This window comes from Necator americanus, chromosome III (assembly GCF_031761385.1).
Source record: "Necator americanus strain Aroian chromosome III, whole genome shotgun sequence".
Taxonomy (NCBI): Eukaryota; Metazoa; Nematoda; class Chromadorea; order Rhabditida; family Ancylostomatidae; genus Necator; species Necator americanus.
The window spans coordinates 29,727,515-29,745,525 of record NC_087373.1 but is presented as its reverse complement, the minus strand read 5'-3'; the positions used below and the strand labels follow the sequence as shown (position 1 = coordinate 29,745,525).

At 42.9% G+C, this 18,011-nt stretch overlaps 3 protein-coding genes across 7 annotated transcripts; 1 reads left to right on the top strand and 2 right to left on the bottom strand.

Moving 5' to 3' along the window:
• Positions 1–438: 438 nt before the first annotated feature.
• On the bottom strand, positions 439–7,327 carry RB195_011391 (uncharacterized protein; the record flags this gene model as incomplete). Of its 2 annotated transcripts, XM_064192779.1 has the most annotated exons (16): positions 439–446; positions 574–613; positions 2,860–2,973; positions 4,038–4,171; positions 4,325–4,426; positions 4,511–4,661; positions 4,717–4,805; positions 4,973–5,081; positions 5,194–5,276; positions 5,332–5,479; positions 5,545–5,628; positions 5,925–6,057; positions 6,278–6,351; positions 6,403–6,552; positions 6,608–6,697; positions 7,208–7,327. In XM_064192779.1, 16 exons carry the CDS (start codon positions 7,325–7,327, stop codon positions 439–441), a joined length of 1,629 nt encoding a protein of 542 aa, XP_064050362.1. The 2 variants fall into 2 exon arrangements, with proteins under 2 accessions (XP_064050362.1, XP_013302730.2); XM_013447276.2 differs by lacking the exons at positions 439–446; positions 574–613; positions 7,208–7,327 and adding an exon at positions 6,812–6,853 and having other exon boundaries at positions 2,848–2,973.
• A 1,360-nt stretch (positions 7,328–8,687) lies between these two features.
• On the top strand, positions 8,688–11,535 carry RB195_011390 (uncharacterized protein; the record flags this gene model as incomplete). 2 transcript variants are annotated; one of them, XM_064192778.1, is made up of 3 exons in its annotated part: positions 8,688–9,291; positions 9,445–10,905; positions 11,006–11,535. In XM_064192778.1, the coding sequence occupies 3 exons, from the start codon at positions 8,688–8,690 to the stop codon at positions 11,533–11,535; spliced, it is 2,595 nt and encodes an 864-aa protein (XP_064050360.1). The 2 variants fall into 2 exon arrangements, with proteins under 2 accessions (XP_064050360.1, XP_064050361.1); XM_064192777.1 differs by having other exon boundaries at positions 9,445–11,132.
• On the bottom strand, positions 11,453–17,921 carry RB195_011389 (uncharacterized protein; the record flags this gene model as incomplete). Of its 3 annotated transcripts, XM_064192776.1 has the most annotated exons (7): positions 11,614–11,771; positions 11,838–11,929; positions 12,809–12,958; positions 13,731–13,810; positions 16,838–16,906; positions 17,090–17,135; positions 17,803–17,921. In XM_064192776.1, the coding sequence occupies 7 exons, from the start codon at positions 17,919–17,921 to the stop codon at positions 11,614–11,616; spliced, it is 714 nt and encodes a 237-aa protein (XP_064050357.1). The 3 variants fall into 3 exon arrangements, with proteins under 3 accessions (XP_064050359.1, XP_064050357.1, XP_064050358.1); XM_064192775.1 differs by lacking the exons at positions 13,731–13,810; positions 17,090–17,135; XM_064192774.1 differs by lacking the exons at positions 13,731–13,810; positions 16,838–16,906; positions 17,090–17,135; positions 17,803–17,921 and adding an exon at positions 11,453–11,581 and having other exon boundaries at positions 11,638–11,771; positions 12,809–12,933.
• Positions 17,922–18,011: the final 90 nt, after the last annotated feature.

Below are 18,011 nucleotides of genomic sequence, written 5' to 3'. Positions count from 1 at the left end.
TACTTATTGATAGATGCTTTTCGAGGATACCATCCATTAGAAGAAAGCATGCCTTCAAAACTAATTTGTGTAGAATTATAGCTATATGGATAGGAAGATTTCTTGAAAAAAAACCATGACAGCTATATTAGAAGAATTTTAAAATCAGAAGACATATATAATTAAAACAGCATAATCTTTGTAGTCTGTGGTTTTTTCAACAAATAAATAATCTCATCTGAGTACAAGCGAGTACACAAAATAGGTAGAAGAATCGATCGGTTGCCCAGTTATCCAAATAAGCTTCACGAAAGGAAACTGCCTACGCTTAACAATCTCCGAGTCCTCTTTTCCTCAAACATCCACACGGTGTACTGGATTTATGTTTTCTTGTTTTGCCAACGAGGTTTTGGTGGAACTTTATTCATGACGCCTGACGTTTCGACAACTTCCTCTTTATCAAAGGCCTGAAAATAGTTCGAAGTCTTTGATGCTATTCATGTTCCATCAAATTCTTCCTCTCTCCTCTTCCTCCAAGCCTCCATATCCTTCTGAGTACGCTATGCAAGAACTCCAAAGGGAAACCAAACTGACCACTCTCACCGACTAGAAGGGCTGCCGAACCACCGCGTTCCTACAGATTGTCACACAAGACGAATGAGATCTACGCACTGTGCAGTATCCTTAAGTACTTGTGTTTAGATAGTGTTAAGGAAATGCATGTGGGACAATCTTGCAGCCCATACGGGGTTACGAACGACATGAACTCATAGTAATGGAGCACTCATTTTTTTATCCATGGATGGATTCCTGACGAAAATTCAGAATGTTTCTAATGTCTTCCTGGCAGATGTTTCTTTCTCGTAAGCTGATATCTTACACTTTATGCCGAAGTCATTCCATCATGTTTCTCTTTCTTGTCCCGTTTTAATGGCGTTATCGAACTTCCACGTCTTTTACTACCCAGATGTTCTGATACGTAATCTCAGCATTTTTGCAGTTCCTCTGATATAAATGGCATTTCACGCAAAACACTCCAAACGGTAAATTACTTCGACCTTCGCGCAGTCTCCAGTCTTGCCGTATAACGGACAAATAACGGAACATTTCGACATGCTATACTGCCTAGCGTAGAGTCCATGACGTACCAGTTGTTGATTGATGCTACTGTTCGGGATATTCACCGATACAACAATACACACATCCTGTAGCTGCGTCTCGCAGAAAAAAAAAGCGGAACGAGTCAGAGATGAAACGGATGCACATAGGAATTCCACCTGCACGTGGGTTCCTCACTATTTTATTCACAGTTCGAGATTGGGTTTTAGATTTCGATCTCGTATAACCTTCTTCAAAACGCTCGTCGAAGTAGATATGACTGGATACACATGGTTTAGCTTCTTGTGTGGAAACCATCACCTACTCTTTTCGTGGTCGCACTTCTTTGTTTGAAAATTCCCCCTGAGAAAGAACTGACGAAAGAGCGGAACGAGTTTGAAAAACCAAATAAATTGTATCCGAGCTAAAATATAACAACCCTTGCGCTACCCCTCGAATCGGGGCGGGAGAACCAGAGGCTGCTATCGAGATGGAACCTTCATTACCTTCAATCGGAATTGGTGACTCGGACTCGAAGCAATGATTGGTGGTAGCTATGGTCCAACCTCGACACTAATCGTTACGGTCTGCCGCGCCGCTTCGAGCGCAGCCGCCTACACAACTGCACCGAGCTCCTGGTCGTATTGACTCGACTATGCTCGACACTACTGCTCTAATACTCGACGTTTCGAAAGACATTTAGTACATAATATCCTATTTCCTGCATATATTGTTTTCTTTTACCAAAAGCTACAACAGGTAAGATTATGTAACATTACAGTTCCTAATATGCTATCATCCGACTGGAGGAAATTGCTCAAAATTGTTACTTACAGTAATATTCCACAGCATGACTACGATTTAAAGGGATCACCCCACGAATGTGGGGTGGTGCGGATTTCAGGTGGAGCGCTCCTATACGGGGTCCTAGATTATGTATTGGAGGGTGATTCCGTCCATTTCTTTCTAATTGCCGTAAAAAACGGCCCGGAAGATGCGGCGCATGCACAAGGCTGGCGCGCTCCAATCGAGCTCGCTATGGAAAATAGCGCGCCGGAACGCTCGAAGTCATATCTTCCACGCCGTTTTTTACGGTAATTAGGAAGAAATGGACGGAATCACCCTCCTCTTTATAATCTACGACCCCGCAAGGGCATAACCCACCTGAAACCCGCACCACTTCAGATTCGTGGAATGATGCCTTTAACGACAATTGTAGAATGTTTCTGCAAAATGCCCTACAATATTCCTAACACAATGAAATCAAGAGTGCAGCAAGTGTGTCTCGTTCATAAAGTTAAGTTGCACATTTCAAAAGGAGCAAAAGATCACAATAAGTTATTTCAATGGGAGTAGTTCAAGTATTGTCAACAGCATCACAACAAGCTACAACGGTTGGGGTTTTGGCCACACAGTTATCAAAAGTATCATAGTACGATCATATGTGCCTATGGATAGATACACCGATCAACGGGTACGAGAAAGAGATCTAGAAAGTATATCAACATAACATTAAAAAAGGGAACCTGAAGAACTGAAGAAAAATGTCATCAGCACGTTAAAAAGGTCTAAAAACCAAAGCAAAAACACAAAGAACTTGGAAGACTAGTGATTTGACACATACCATTTAGTATAACCGTTGGTAAAACAAGTGTCATCAGACTGACATACTGAACAGTTAATTGTTGAGCTGAGGTGAAAAAAGCGGACTTATGAACAATCAGTAGCTCGATATATACAGAAAGTCCGCAAGACTGGAGATAAAAACAACTATTTATCTACCAGTGACAACTGCAAAATTCTTTCAAGCTCTTCCTCCTCTCTTTGTGCTTCTTCTTTTCGCCGCTGCTCTTCGTCACGTGAGAGACGCAATGCCAAAGCGAGACTATCCTCGGGCTGAAAGAACACGCAATTAAGTCAGCATAGAAGAAGAGTTTTGCTGTCATGAAAGTGCGAAAATTGGAGGGAGAGGTTTTGGAAGGAAGTGGAGATAACAAAGAAAGAATGAGAAAATAAAAAATCTGGATCAGATCAGAGCTACCTTAAGTCTGCCAAAGAGCACATGCATTTGTAGCATGTGCACAGCGAATCTCTAGTTTCATGCATGGGGAAAGCGTAATCCCACGTAAATGCCAAATGCAAATCTGAGCACGGATATAAAATGTGGGACTCTGTACTAAGGAAACTTACGTCCTATACTATCGATCTTGATAATATTCCGCGAAAGATGCTAAAAGTATAGATATGAGTATAGGCTAAGCATGTGCGAGTGGATAAAGTGTTTGGCGTTAATCAATCTGCTTGGGGAGCGGCACCACGTTCACTTCAGTTAAGAATTGTTCAGAGTTTACGGACGCAAGTCAATTTATCGACGCCGGAGAAATGAAAAACCTGCTTGGCTCTGGAGTGATATTGACCCATCGACCATGCAGTTACAGTGGAACCTCCTACCAACTCCGGCACAGCCACCCAGAGGAAAAGAGAAACGGTTAAAGGCATCACCCCACGAATCTGGAGTGGTGCGGGTTTCGAGTGGGTTATGCCTATACGGGGTCTTAGATTGTGGGGAAGAGAGTGATTCCGTCCATTTCTCCCTAGTTGCCGTAAAAAAAACGGCCCGGAACATGCGGCGCGTGCACAGGGGTGACACACTCCAATCGAACTCGTAGAAAATAGCACCCAGGAACGCTCGAAGCTGCATCTTTTGGGCCGTTTTCTACGTCGATTAGAAATAAATGAGTGGAATCCGTCCCGTTTCTGCAATCTACGATCCCGTATAGTCTTTGACAACTGGAAATCAATATCACGTCAGATTCGTGGGGTGATGCCTTTAAGAGATGATATACACGAGACATAAAATGTTACCAATAAACGGATAAAGTGTATCGAATGTCGTATAAGTTGTACAAATTTTAATAATACGATTATTGCGGTATAACTTTGAGCCTGGTGAACCTTACCTCGTCTGCGACCACGTTAGGCTCAGTTGGAGGTAACCCAGACATACGGAGGCTTTCCTCTATTGCTAAGGCTAGTTGTCTTTGTTCCTCAGCCTCCTCATCATATGCTGGTACTGCATTAGTAACTAGCTGACCTATAAATGCGATATAAATGACATGCACATCCATTACTCTCCTGACATCAGCCAAATCACTTTGACTGTAAGAAAACAACGTTGGGCGCTTCATAGTAAACTATAAAAGGAAAAAACTATGGTTGTTGCCAAAGGCATATTCAGAAATACTACCTATACTGGAGTAAGCAGAGGTATCCGATCCACCACTTCGGAAACTCTCCTGAATTGCAAGCTGCAAAAGCATCTCTTCTTGCTGCTGCATGGAAGGGTGATCTAGAAAGAGATAGTATGGGCGAAGAAAAAAATTCAAAGCAACCGTAGATAGAATCATTCCAGAAGTATGGAAAACGTTATTACAACTAGGAGCAGCGCCGCCATGCAAACTTGACATGTCCTGTTCATCCTCCGGCCACCACAGAGTCGCATTAATTTCATCAATGGTTCGATATGATACTGGTATCTTGAAGAGGTCATCATCTATAGCAACAGCCGTAACTTTGAAACCGGTCTAAAAACTACGCACTAACACTTTCAAGAGAAAGGTAGTTACCGAAAAATATTACCGTGGTCTCAAGAGGAGTCACGAAAGGACCTGGTTCATTGATCTGTCCAAAGGTGATTTTTGCGCTGACGACGTGGAATAGTGGAATCTCTGGGAATGATATTTAATAATTCAAAGTCAAGAAATTCTAACACATAGAAGTTGCAGACGACACTTTACTAAAAATCCTAAGATTACCACCATGTACGAGGATTTTGGAGAAACAACTAGCTCCTTTATTCACTATGAAACTTCCTGAAACACAAATGACTACCCACCTATTCTCACGGGAAAACCTGCCGGTAGTTGCATACGTATAAAATTGTGTAAGCGTGCGAAATGGGCACTATTAGCAGCCATCAAGTCAACTATAGGCATCACTTGTTCCTAAAATCCAAGAATCTCTTCCTCCTTGTCTGAGCACTATTTCTCGAGCATCTTTCTTGACAACTCCTAATCGGACCTCTTAGCTAAAATGTAATGAAAACTTGTGACAAACTTGGAATGAAAGTGGGTAGTCCTCAGCCAACCACAGTGTCGCCTTGAAATTATTCGACTTCTTCGTTACTCGTTTAGGTCTGCCTGCAATTAGACCTTCAACGACATCAAACAGTTTTTGAAAATGTATTGAACATACCGATGTCACCGTTTAGAGGAAATTCTTCATCCAAGTATTCATCTACAGTCAGACCGCTATCAATCAAATTGTCAGTGGTAGACTCCTCGCTTGTTTCTGTCCTAACAATTGTACTCAAGAGATTAGAAAGGAGATTCGGATTCTCATCCTTGAAAAAAATGAATTCCATTGCGCACACAGAATTGAAAACACGATAAAGAAGATAACCATTACCTGCCTTGCGCGCGAGCAATCCTGTTCCGACAAATGCTCTTTTCTAGTTTTAGTTACAAGGTTCACGTTTGATGCGTTGAAAACCTGGAATACATGCTCTGTAGGAAAGATGGACAAAAGACATTGTTTGATATTAAAGAAACCGTGAATTCACAAATAATTCTATTTGAGAATTTTCAACATACAGCCAGTGTTGAGCTTGATGCAAGGAGGTATCGCGTTGACCCTCTTGATCATGTTCGGTGACTATGTACGCTTTGTTCAGAAATAACTCACGGAAAAAGGAATTCAAGCTTTTCTTCTTAACTTCGAGAATTACAAAAACTTGTCTGTAGTTGTTACAGGAAAGCTGTGAAACGTTTCACTATAAAGCACTGCACCTTGCATTCAAATTCATCGATTGTCTCCGTTTTCTCAGTACTGCTTATCCAGCCAAGTAGGCCACCTCGGTAAGATCGTTCAAAGCCGATTTTGTCCACATCAATGAAAGTAGTCGATATTGGCGATGTCATCCTGAAAGCTGCATTCTTGATGCAATTGTGAGTACAGTTGAGCATAGATAGCAAGTTATGTGTGTTGGATTAAATCCCAAAAATCTTAAAAGAAATCCAAATTGAAATATATATCTGTCAAAATATGGAGAATTGTTATTGGTTTGAAGATTCTCATTGGAGCTGTTGTGATGAACCTAATATCAGCATAAATAGAACTAACTATAAGGAAACAAACCAACCGTAGTTCCACTGCACTTTCAGTGGGTACAAAATCTTCAAAGGGCTCATCATCACGGAGAGTTTGAATGGTTGCCTGCAGTGTCCACTATCAAGAACAATTCCAATTCATGCAGGAAATGCTTACCGTTTTTGATTCGTGGTCAACAATTATGAACTGTGGCGCTTCATTTTCATCCAATCGAAATATATAGGTTTGATTTCCTCGTTTCCAGCTTGAAGCTTCAAATCCGACTAGCGTCGTATCAATCCTAACTTTTGAACCTTGTTTGTAAATCTGCAGATTGAGGAATTCGCAATCGTTGATAGAATTGAGTACGTAGGATTATTACCTTGTAAGTATCAGAAGGACACATTCGACTGATAAAGGGAACCCAACTCGCAAATTCCCAGCTCATTTCGCAATAAAAGTCAGGAGATTTCTGAAAAATCAAAACTAAGGACTAGCACGTTTCTTTTTCACTGTATGTGTTGCAAAAAATTGAACTTTTAAAACGGGACAGAAGCAAGGAAAAGTAATAGAATAGTGATGAAACCTCAGCAACGGTCGCTTTGAGGATAAACGCTGGAAGAACCATGGAGCTAACAGTTGGTATCGCGGTGGATACTCGCTAGCTCCACGCGGACTGCAGTTATGAGCAGAGAGAGGGTCCCCTTAAGTCCCGACCGCTAGTCCCACCGCGCCGCTAACGCAACTGCAACGAGCATTAGTTCGTTTTGACTCGACTGTTCCAAGCCATGTGCACAGTGCTTTGCGATATTCCTCTTTTGCAACCGAACCATAGTAAACGCTGCACTTCGCTTTCTATGCGATCGAAACTACAATCATCTGTGCACTGCTTCGCTACAACCACATCAAGTTTTTACTTTCATTATGTGAAGAGACCAGAGTTGTGTGAGTTCGGTTGTACTTATTGCCAAGAATTCCATACCCTGAAACGCCACTCACCTCTGACCGTGCTAAGGTACTCACTCTTCAAGTGGTTCAGCACTTTCTTATCGCAACGAATGTCCGCATAATCTCTCCATAGAATAATTTGTCTTCGCTTCATTGTTAAAATTACAATGGAATGTTACATTAACCGTGCCGTACCCGATAGGAGAGCATCTAGGTAGCGCAACTCTGTTCACTTCGTCAACTAAACTCCAGGAAATGGCGGACACTTGCTCCAGAATCCAGTTCGAGGCCTCCATCTCGATAATGCTCAAACGCAGCACGTACTTAGAACGATCTTTTCACTGCAGCGAGAGTAACTCGCACTTTGCACAAAACCATGCCGTCAGGATAAAGCATGGTCCAGTGATAAAGCATGAGATGCAAAATCGAGTGGATTGATCTTGATCGGACCACTACTGTAAGTGGGAAAAACTTCTGCCTCCTGCGCTCCCGACGTATATTTTCGCAGATAATTTGCATCAATCGATTGAATTCTCTGCGTACATGGTGTTCGCAGGAACCATATAGATTTGCGTCGTATGACATTTGATAAATCATTAAACACCATCACTATAACCACTAAAGACATTTGCTCCGTTCTGTACCTCCCCCATGTTTCTATAGCAAAGATGTGGTCCACTGCGTCGATTACTCACTCCGAAATATCCGCACTTATGAGTTGGGACGGATTGGACCAGAAGAAAAAAAACCGAACAGAATTTTCCTTCATTTAAAATGAGACACTCTTCGATGTAGTCCATTCATTGTAGGGACCTCTCTTCTTTTGACAAGCTTCGAATTGAAAAAGTGCCCAAGTGTACCAAACCTTCTGTCCTGCGCGACGCTTTCGAGGTATCATCCAAGGAAAATCTTTTAAAATTATTTCACTTTGCACTGTGTGCTGCAGGTGTGTGCAACATCAAGAAGGGATGTGGGGATTCAGTCGCTGATAAGTCTTCATTTTTAATTAATTTAATGGTGTATAAAATGAGCCACGGATCTCCCTCACTAGAGGGATCACATCCAGTTAGTCGCGAGGCTACGTGGCGCGTCCCCGGGTGGCGGATAGGGGGCTAATCGCGGACCAAAAGCGACCTTGCGCTTGCCCAGAGACGCAGGTGGATTCAGGGGATGGACTCCCTGTTTCTGCTGAGCCAGGACTGACTCATGACATCCTTGTATCCCACGTCGGTCCGGCCAAAAGCCTGCAATCAAGTGACTGGGAGGTGCAAGGGAGGCGGTTTGGAGTCGCCTCCAACAAATAAGCTCCACATGTCCACACCGGGAGAACGAAAGTTCTCCCAGAAACTCATGGGACTAGAGGCTTGCAACCTGCCCATGGGTTTTAAAATTTTTAAGCAAAACACAGTAATAGAAAAGAGTCTCCTGATTCCGGAGGAAAGCCTGGTACGGTAGCGCCAGGTAGGACGGGGTTGCAGGAGTCATGTAGGCTACCAAAACGGAAAAGGACTAGGATGGCGATCTGTACTTATAACGTACGTACGCTTGCATCGGAAGCGGCCATCGAAGATCTGATGATGCAAGCCAAGAAGATCAAGTACGACGTCATCGAACTGACCGAGACGAGACGACGTCACCCTCTCAACGCCGTATATGAAACTGGAGAAGAACTGTTCTTAGGAAAATGCGACAGTAGAGGTGTTGGTGGAGTTGGCGTCCTCGTCAACACGAGTATGGCAAAAAATATCGACTCTTTTGAACAACTTACGACCCGAATCGGACGTCTGCGGATGAGAAGATGTGGCCCAATACCAGCCTTGACTATCTTCGTCGCTTACGCTCCAACATCAAGCTACGAAGAAGAAGAAGTCGAAGCTTTCTATATGGACCTGGAGAAGTTCTACCGAGAAGACCATGCCTTCTACAAGGTCATAATTGGCGATTTCAACGCTAAGGTTGGCCCAAGAAGGAACTTCACATCGGGACCCACGGCCTACAATGGAATGACCAGGGAGAGAGGCTCTCCGAGTTCATCATGGCGACCAAGACCATCCATGGGAACTCGCAATTCCAGAAGCCCTCCTCTCTACCCTGGACGTGGGAATCACCCGGTGGAGGGTATCGTAATGAAATAGACCACATCATCGTCAATAAAAGGTTCTGCCTGACGGACGTTGGTGTTGTACCAAAGTTCTATACGGGATCGGACCATCGCCTCCCCCGAGAAAGATTTTCCTTCACAAGGAGAGCAGAGAAAGCCGCCAAGTTCAGAGAGAGAGAGAAATCCCAGGACTACCATCAATTGGGATCTCTTCGCTACGCTAGCCGGCTTTTGGGAAGATTCCGCAACGGACAACATCGACGAGGAATATGACCGGCTTGTTGAACAACTTCTTCACGACTGCGCGAAGAAGGCTGAGAGTTTTAAAACCACCAAGAGGCGCCTGTCTCTTGAAACTCTTGAGCTGATACGCCAGCGTGGAGCAGCACGAGCCGCAGGGAACCAAGAACTCACGTCCGAGCTCGTAAGGCTTTGCAGAGAGGCGATAAAGGAAGACCTTAAAGAGTTAAGAGCAGAAGTGCTGGCTGAAGCTGCAGAGGCGGGGAAAAGCATCCGCTATGCCCGTCGAGACTTCGCCAGTCGCAAGACGAGGATGACTGCTCTCTGGAACCCAAACGGAACAGCCATTGCATCGAGAAGGGGGATGGAGAAAATCATCTACGACTTCCACTCTGATCTCTTCGACAGCCATGTCCACTTGCCTCCTCACTATCTGAGGGAAGATGGACAAGTCATTCCAGTGGTTCTCCCGTCCGAAATACGACATGCTATCATGTCGGTAAGAAATCGTACGGCACCCGGTCCCGACAGAATAAGACCAGAACACCTGAAGAGCCTTCCGCCAGTACTCATCAACACCCTGGCGAGGCTCTTTACACGTTATCTGTCGGAATGCAAGGTTCCTAAACAGTGGAAGACCAGCGAAACCGTGTTGCTGTATAAAAAGGGAGATCCACATGACATCAGCAAGTATCGTCCAATCTGCCTACTGTCCGTCATCTACAAGCTCTTTACAAGAGTAATCCTTAATAGGTTTGAAAAAGTCTTGGATGAAGGACAGCCATGCGAGCAAGCAGGGTTTCGAAAAAGATTCAGCACGATTGACCACATTCACACTGTTTCGAAACTCATCGAGGTATCACGAGAGTACAAGATGCCGCTCTGTCTCACCTTCATCGACTTGAAAAAGGCCTTCGACTCAGTTGAGACGGAAGCGGTCGTGGAAGCCTTGGACAACCAAGGCGTCCCTACTCAGTACATAAAGGTACTTCGAGAGTTGTACAGTAACTTCACGACCGGAATTTCGCCATTCTACAAGAACATCATCATTGACGTGAAGAGGGGAGTCCGACAGGGTGATACAATTTCACCCAAAATATTCACAGCCACCCTCGAGAACGCAATGCGAAAGTTGGAATGGGACGACATGGGAGTGAAGGTTGATGGTCGGCAGCTACACCATTTGCGCTTTGCTGATGACATCGTACTGATAACACCTAGCATCAGCCAAGCGGAACGAATGCTGACCGAATTCGACGAAACATGTGGATGCATCGGTCTTCAGCTGAATCTACAAAAGACGATGTTCATGCGGAACGGATGGGTCTCGGATGCCCCATTCACGCTCAACGGAACGAACATATCCGAATGCACCAGCTACGTTTATCTGGGTCGGGAACTGAACATGATGAACGACCTGACCCCCCCCCCCCCAGCTGGGCAGGAGGAGACGAGCGGCTTGGGGAGCGTACAAGAGCATCGAGGATGTAGTGAAGAAGACCAGGAACACCCGGCTCCGTGCTCACCTCTTCAACACCACCGTACTTCCTGCTTTGACCTATGTTTCGGAAACCTGGGCATTTCGCAAGCAGGAAGAAAACGCTGTGAGCGTCATTGAACGCGCAATTGAGAGAGTGATGCTAGGAGTATCCCGTTTCACGCAAGTGAGGGACGGGATTCGAAGTTCTCTCCTACGTCAGCGATCGAAGATTAGAGACGCCGCCGCGTTTGCCAAGGAAAGTAAAATAAGGTGGGCCGGACACGTGATGCGCTTTAATGACGACCGTTGGACCAGAGCCGTGAGCGACTGGGTTCCCCGCGATATTAAGCGCACTACAGGAAGACTGCCGACCCGATCACGATCAGATTTCTTCACGAAGTCCTTCAAAGAAAAATATGATGCTCTTCGTGTCTCACGCGAAAGGAGGAACCACTGGGCTACTCTGGCACGCGATCGGGACAAATGGAAGAATTACTGGCGCCCGCTCGACCAGTTCGAAGATCAACGGGAGTCAAGGTGATCAAGGTGATAAAATGAGAGTTTGAAATGGAAAGCGGCAGAAACCACTCAAAAATGATTTATGCATTAAGATGAAAAACTAAGTCAAAGGAAGCGCACAGACCTCTAAAGTTTTCAGGCAATTTTTCATACTATGGGCTCCTCTCACGCTTCTTTGATGATCACGATACGTGATAACGGTTTTCACCAACTCAGGGTCGCCATAAGATATCGCTTCATGGCTAACCGACCACATTCCTTAAACAATTGGTTAGAAAAGCATAGAACGAGGCGAACAACAGGCACAAATGTACGAAAACGAACCTTTATTTTGAGCGTCTGCATCAGCACCTCGTTTCAAAAGTTCAGAAGCACATTCCTTATGTCCTAACGTCACCGCAAGCATTAAAGGTGTTCTGCAAAACTAAACAATGATGAAAAGTGGGATCCAGCCCTTCTTGAGCACGGGCAACCCGATTATAATCCAGCAAAGTAGAGGTGATCTCTGCTCTTTATCTGACTTCTGTTGGTAGCCCTTCTGATCCGTGCGGAAAAGGCGGAGCCTACCATGCACATTTCAAACTAAACTCCTTAACTTCATCCTCCTACTCGAAGCTCGTTCTCGGCAAGGCGTGCGCGCGATTAAAAACTTCCAAACTTATGCATCAACAAATTAAAAAGGATAAAACCTGGCCGCTTTGAAACAGTTCTAGCCAAATTCCGTTATGAACCAAAGTTTCCGGAATCCCTTTCCATTCAACAGAGAAAAACTAAAAGGACTACCTTACTCCAAATGATTGGTCATTGCAGAACAGTATATATATATATATATATATATATATATATATATATATATATATATATATATATATATATATATATATAAAAAAAATATATATATATATATATATATATATATATATATATATATATATATATATATATATATATATATAATACTCCTATTGAACCCTTTTTCAGCAGTACACAAGTAATATGCTAGTATTAAATGCTCGAATTTATTTGAAGCTCCAATAATAGAAATTCCGTTAAAAGTCTAATTAGCTTATTTAAAGCGCGTCCGCTCCTCATATTAATACACAAATATTTCCTTCGCTGAAAAGCGAAAAATCCAAAAGTGTTTGGAGCTGGGAAGAGAGAATAGAGAAACATCAGTACAAACTCTCGCAACAAGCACAAGTATTAATTGAAATGGATTAGTCACTGATTTTAAAAGATTTAAAAATCTGAACTGCTTTTTCCAAACCTTGAGAAAAATGAAGAGGTTCTCTTACCTCCCACGGCAATCCAGTTTTTCCAGCTCGACGCGATCATCACAAAGAAGTCTTTTGAGTTCTTCAACGTCATCGATGTAAACCGAACGATGAAGCGGATACTCCGATTGTAGTTTTCGGTTCATCACCCTCGTTTGGCGTTGAATCTGCCTGCAAATGACGTTCCGTACCGTGCATAACATTGCATAAATCGAATATGCGCACAAGTATGCACTGCTCATGCTGCTAATACGAAACACGACAAGTAAAAGTGTACGGATCACGGTATATATTTCGTTGTCGCAAAGGCATTATGCACGCAAATTGAGAACTGATGCAATGTCCCTTTACTTGTCTTGACCAACTGCAATAACCTATTCTCATTCAGTTGAGATGGCTTCTCTTTCTAGAGGGTATGGGATCTTTTGAATATCAATATCGCCTGTTTGGCACAGAAATTTGAGAAGAATGGAAAAATACACCTTCTACACTGTACTGCTGAAGCATTTGATGTCACCCGCTTCGATGGCGTTTGAAGAAAAAAAAGCAGCTACACCTCTTTGTTAGCTCAAATTGCCTATCTAGATCTTTTCTTTAGATCTCAATTCTTTTTTCCTCTTTTACAATAAGATCACAAAAGATAGCTGTAAGTGTGTCTCAACCTTGCCACTACCTAAAGGGCCTAGAGTACTTTAGAGGGCACGAACACATGTTCCAACACTTTCAGCATTCGCTCCTGAAAAGCTGCATGTGAAGTAGTATTTCTTGCTATGAGCGTAAGAAAAACCATCACGGTCCCCTACCCCAAAGCATCGAACCCACTTAGACTCACATGTACCATTGTTTCTAAAGTTGCATGAGTCTGACATCAACATATTTCATTGAAATACGCCGAAACCCCGCTGGGAAATCAACTGTTTTCCACAATCTTTCGCTCACTCACAAGTTACTGTATTGTATAGCGCTGCCGAAGATGTGAATATATCGAACGGTGACATAGGAATTCGAAATTTCGCCACAGAGCTTCGCATTTCATATCTAAACACCACCTTCATGCTACCTTCCCAAAAAAAAAGAATAGCATATTCGTTGTGCGCAAGAGTACGCATCCAGAAACAAAAACTATGAGAAAGATAAAATATATGAGGACACTAAACACGAGGAATAATCCTGGGTATGACGGCGGAGACCAGACATAACTGAGTCATTAATCCGCATCAACAAAAGTAACAGCAATGAAAGGAATACTTATGCCTGTTGCATTGAACTGCGAATCTTTGGACTTTTAGAGATAAAGCTCTACATTTGTGATAATAAATGGATATGTCAAAGGACGTCTTTACATTCGAAAACACCTCAAACGAAAAGATTAACATGACGTATTCCAAACAAACTGCTCAAGAAAATGTTCCTGAGAAGTTTGTTCCGAAGTAAAGTAAAAGTGGAAAGAAAATCGAATAGAATGATTCTCGAATATGCTGAAAAAAAAGTTTCCAGTACTTCACTTGCGTCGAACTAGACAGTTCCCTCTTTTCCTTTACGGTTCATGCAATTACAATTCGTTCGGACAGGTTCCTTTGACTCAATTGGAGCACGCACTTTGTCAGTTTCAAGGCAGATCATTAAAACGAACTACGCACAGTGCAAACGTCCTTTTCCTTCTTGATGAAATTGCTGGAGAAGAACTTGCATTGAGTTTTTTTGGAAATCGACTAGAAACGGAGAGCGGAAAGCACAAAAAGCGAGAAGTGCTTCTGTAACAAAGATCTTTCAAGAATTCAAAACGAAGGAAACAATCGAACTTTCACATGTTTCTCACCCCTAAAATAGGAATCTGGAGCTAAAATTATAGCAAATCAGTAGCATGAACCGCAGAGGGCAAGTTCATAACCCATGAATGACTTGGTGCGGTTTGAACACCTGTCATCGCTGCACTGAAACCGGCTTGCAAAAGAAAAGAAAAAAAGAGAAGAAAACGTTGCAAGGCTAATGCAAACGCTCGCAAGCGCTCAGAGGGAGTGCAGTAAGATTGTGATGTCTGGTAAAAGAATCATGATGGAAGAATGCCTGAGGTGCAGTCATTTTCAATCGATTTGGACTCGAATGTATTTGAACTTTTAGAAATAAGGGAACGAAAATGTCCACAAACTCAACCAGTGCGAAGCTATTGAACAAAAAAAGCGACTGAAACCATAGAAAGAAGCACAGGTGGCCGCAGGTGACACACTTTCTAACTTCCAAAAAAAAAGACCCTTGAAATCCTCTCATGAACAAAACAGAAACTTGCTTCGGATTAGTTTTCGTTTTTAACTTGCTTCTTGTGTTGTTTTCCAAAGAAATTTATCCTATTCATACACTTCGTTGTTTACTTTAGCTGTTCAAAGCCGGTTCTTGCCGACACCAATTTTTGAATTTGGGTTACACATGCAGCATTAGAACACTTTAATTATTAAAAAGAATAGTTCCATCGCTATGTGAGTTGAACTTTCAAATATATTGTCGTCTTCGAAAAATAAGGGGAAAAAAGACGGTTCTTTTTATCACTATTGACAAAATTATCTTCCAGGATAGGATGGGAGACTACAAAATCCACGAATATACATATACAAACAAAAAATGAGAAAAGATAAAGGAGGTGAATAGCAAAAAAACTGCGAGAATTTAAGAATAGCTTGGTGCAACGCAAATGTTAAGCGAGGCAGTAACCAATTCAGACGAGATTTGTTGCTGTTCAAATTGAAATTAACATATACATATTTGCGTGATTAACTATGATAATTATTGAGCAATGGAATAGATAACTACACCGCAGGTGAAAATATGAAAAATAAAAAGACTTGCGGACTAGGCTGACTGTGCTACTTGCTAGTTTTTCTTTCTGAATCAGATGATTTTTGTAAGTTATACAAGCACCATCTGCTATCAAATAATAATTATAATGATAAATAAAGAATCAACAAAAGAAAGAAATGAAGAAAGAGGAAAATCGACTGTTAGACAATACAAAAGGTGCGAAATTCGTTCAGGAAAATCTCGAATAGGAAGGCGGTGCCGAATAGCGCTATGTATACCCCGAATTTCTGTTAGCACAGTGAGCATACGTATGAGGAATCCAATATTGGATTTTTTGACGTGTTTCTAACCGTTGCAGGCATTTGTCTTTGATCAAAAAAAGTGAGAAAGTAAACATTCACAGCTGAACTATTTTGTTTGATATGAGTGATATGATATGATATAAGTAAGATTGTATAATATTATATGTATGATTTGTATATGTCCAGTGTAATTTTATTTGATCTGTTGCCACGAGGTTATGTAAATTCGAGTCAAAAAAATTCCGACGTCTGTCTGCTCGAAGGACCATTCATTAAACGTATCACCCCACGAGTCTGGGGTGGTGCGGATTTCAGGTGGAGTATTCATACATTCATATGTGTATTCATATACGGGAGCGTAGATTATGGAGAGGAGTGTGATTCCGTCCACTTCTTCCTAATTGCCGTAAAAAAACGGCCCTGAAGATGCGGCGTGTGCACAAGGCTGGCGCGCTCCAGTCGAACTCGTTGTAGAAAATAGCGCGCCGGAACGCTCGAAGCCGTATCTTTCGGGCCGTTTTTTTACTGAATCGCCCTCCTCCCCATAATCTACGACTCCGTATAAGCATAACCCACCTGAAACCCGCACCACCCCAGAATCGTGGGGTGATGCCTTTAAAGTGTGCGATGCGATCGCCTTGAATCGATACACGAAAAAACCTCGAATCTTAGCATAAGTAGGCACATGCAGTACGAAATGACTTGTTTTATGCTGCAAAATGATTACATGCAACGATAAAACGCGATTACATGCAAAGCTGAACGGTTCCATCCGCTTTTTATATACACGGTTTTTTTATGAATGTACAGGTAGGTAACGGTTTCCATTATTTTGTAACCGACGAGTTAAACCAGTCGCTCAAAACACGTCTAAATGGCAACGCATCGTGGCACGACGGCTGCAAATTTCTGACCGTACTACATTTCGCCTTGCTTGTGCAAATGCACCACATACCTCTTGTTCCGGGCGTACTGTATAATCCGGTCGAAAATTTGGTGGAATGGCGGAGCGAATATTGCTGTGCTAGGAAAGCAGTCATTTCCGATCGATACCAAAGACACAAGAACATTCGTGATCACTCATTACTTGATTACAGAAATGCACTTTACATTTCAATCTGTTAACTGGACTGCAAGTGCTGCTCGTACAACCTTCGTGGGATCAAACATCTATGCCATATGAAACGACGATCGATATTATCGGTACCTTAGTTTGCTTGTCTCTCAGCAGAATTAGTGAAGAATTCGAAATCCTTAAGAAAACTGCTCTAAGAACAGGAAATAACTATGGTAAACGTGAGCAGAACCAATCGAAACCAACTAAACTAGCAAAACAACCTTTGTGTGCAAAGAGCTGAACCGAGTTTGAAGGAAAAATTATTGCTACACTACGTATTAGCAACTGTAAAACATTTGTTTTACAGTTGCTAATACATAGTGGGGGGGCGGCACTCAAACGCACTCTTGCTTCTGGAAGCTCTATCTTCCGTTTTTTCTCTTAATTGGTTTAGTTCGTCAGAGATCTGTGAAAACAATGAACAAGAAGGAACTATAGAAGGAGAAAGAGCTACCTCGTTCCGGAATCTTACAAAGAGCAGTTCTGTGCACACCGATTGACTTAAGACTTTCTTAGAAAAGCAACGATACGGGAAAAGCTGTTAAGTACTTGACACTTGTCGCCCTGCGATTCGCAACAACAATGACGTCAATGTGTCTGGCAAAAATCCAAGTCGTATTCGTGATGGGACCCGTCGACGTTGGCTGTGTGCCCAACTGCAATCGATAGTCGTTGTGAAGCACCGCTCCACTCGAAAACACGTGCCGCGACGATGTGCACTCTCGCTCCCTGCGGTCCTACGTCTCCACAACTTCAGTGCTCTTCGACGCTCTGTTGATCTGCGGTATCCGCGGCTTCCGTACTGTCTTGCGATGGCCTCGTCGACTGCGTCACGTCCTTGCCTCGCTATGTCGTGTCTGCCTCCCAGCTGACCTCCGCTATTTGCATTCTCTCTCCGGTACCGTCTGCGTGGCGGTCGCATCCTTTATCCCTTCGTTTCTTCCTCCATTCCATTTTAAAATCCATCGTTTCCATCAGATCAATGCTAGCAATCGATGGGAATTTGCTGGAT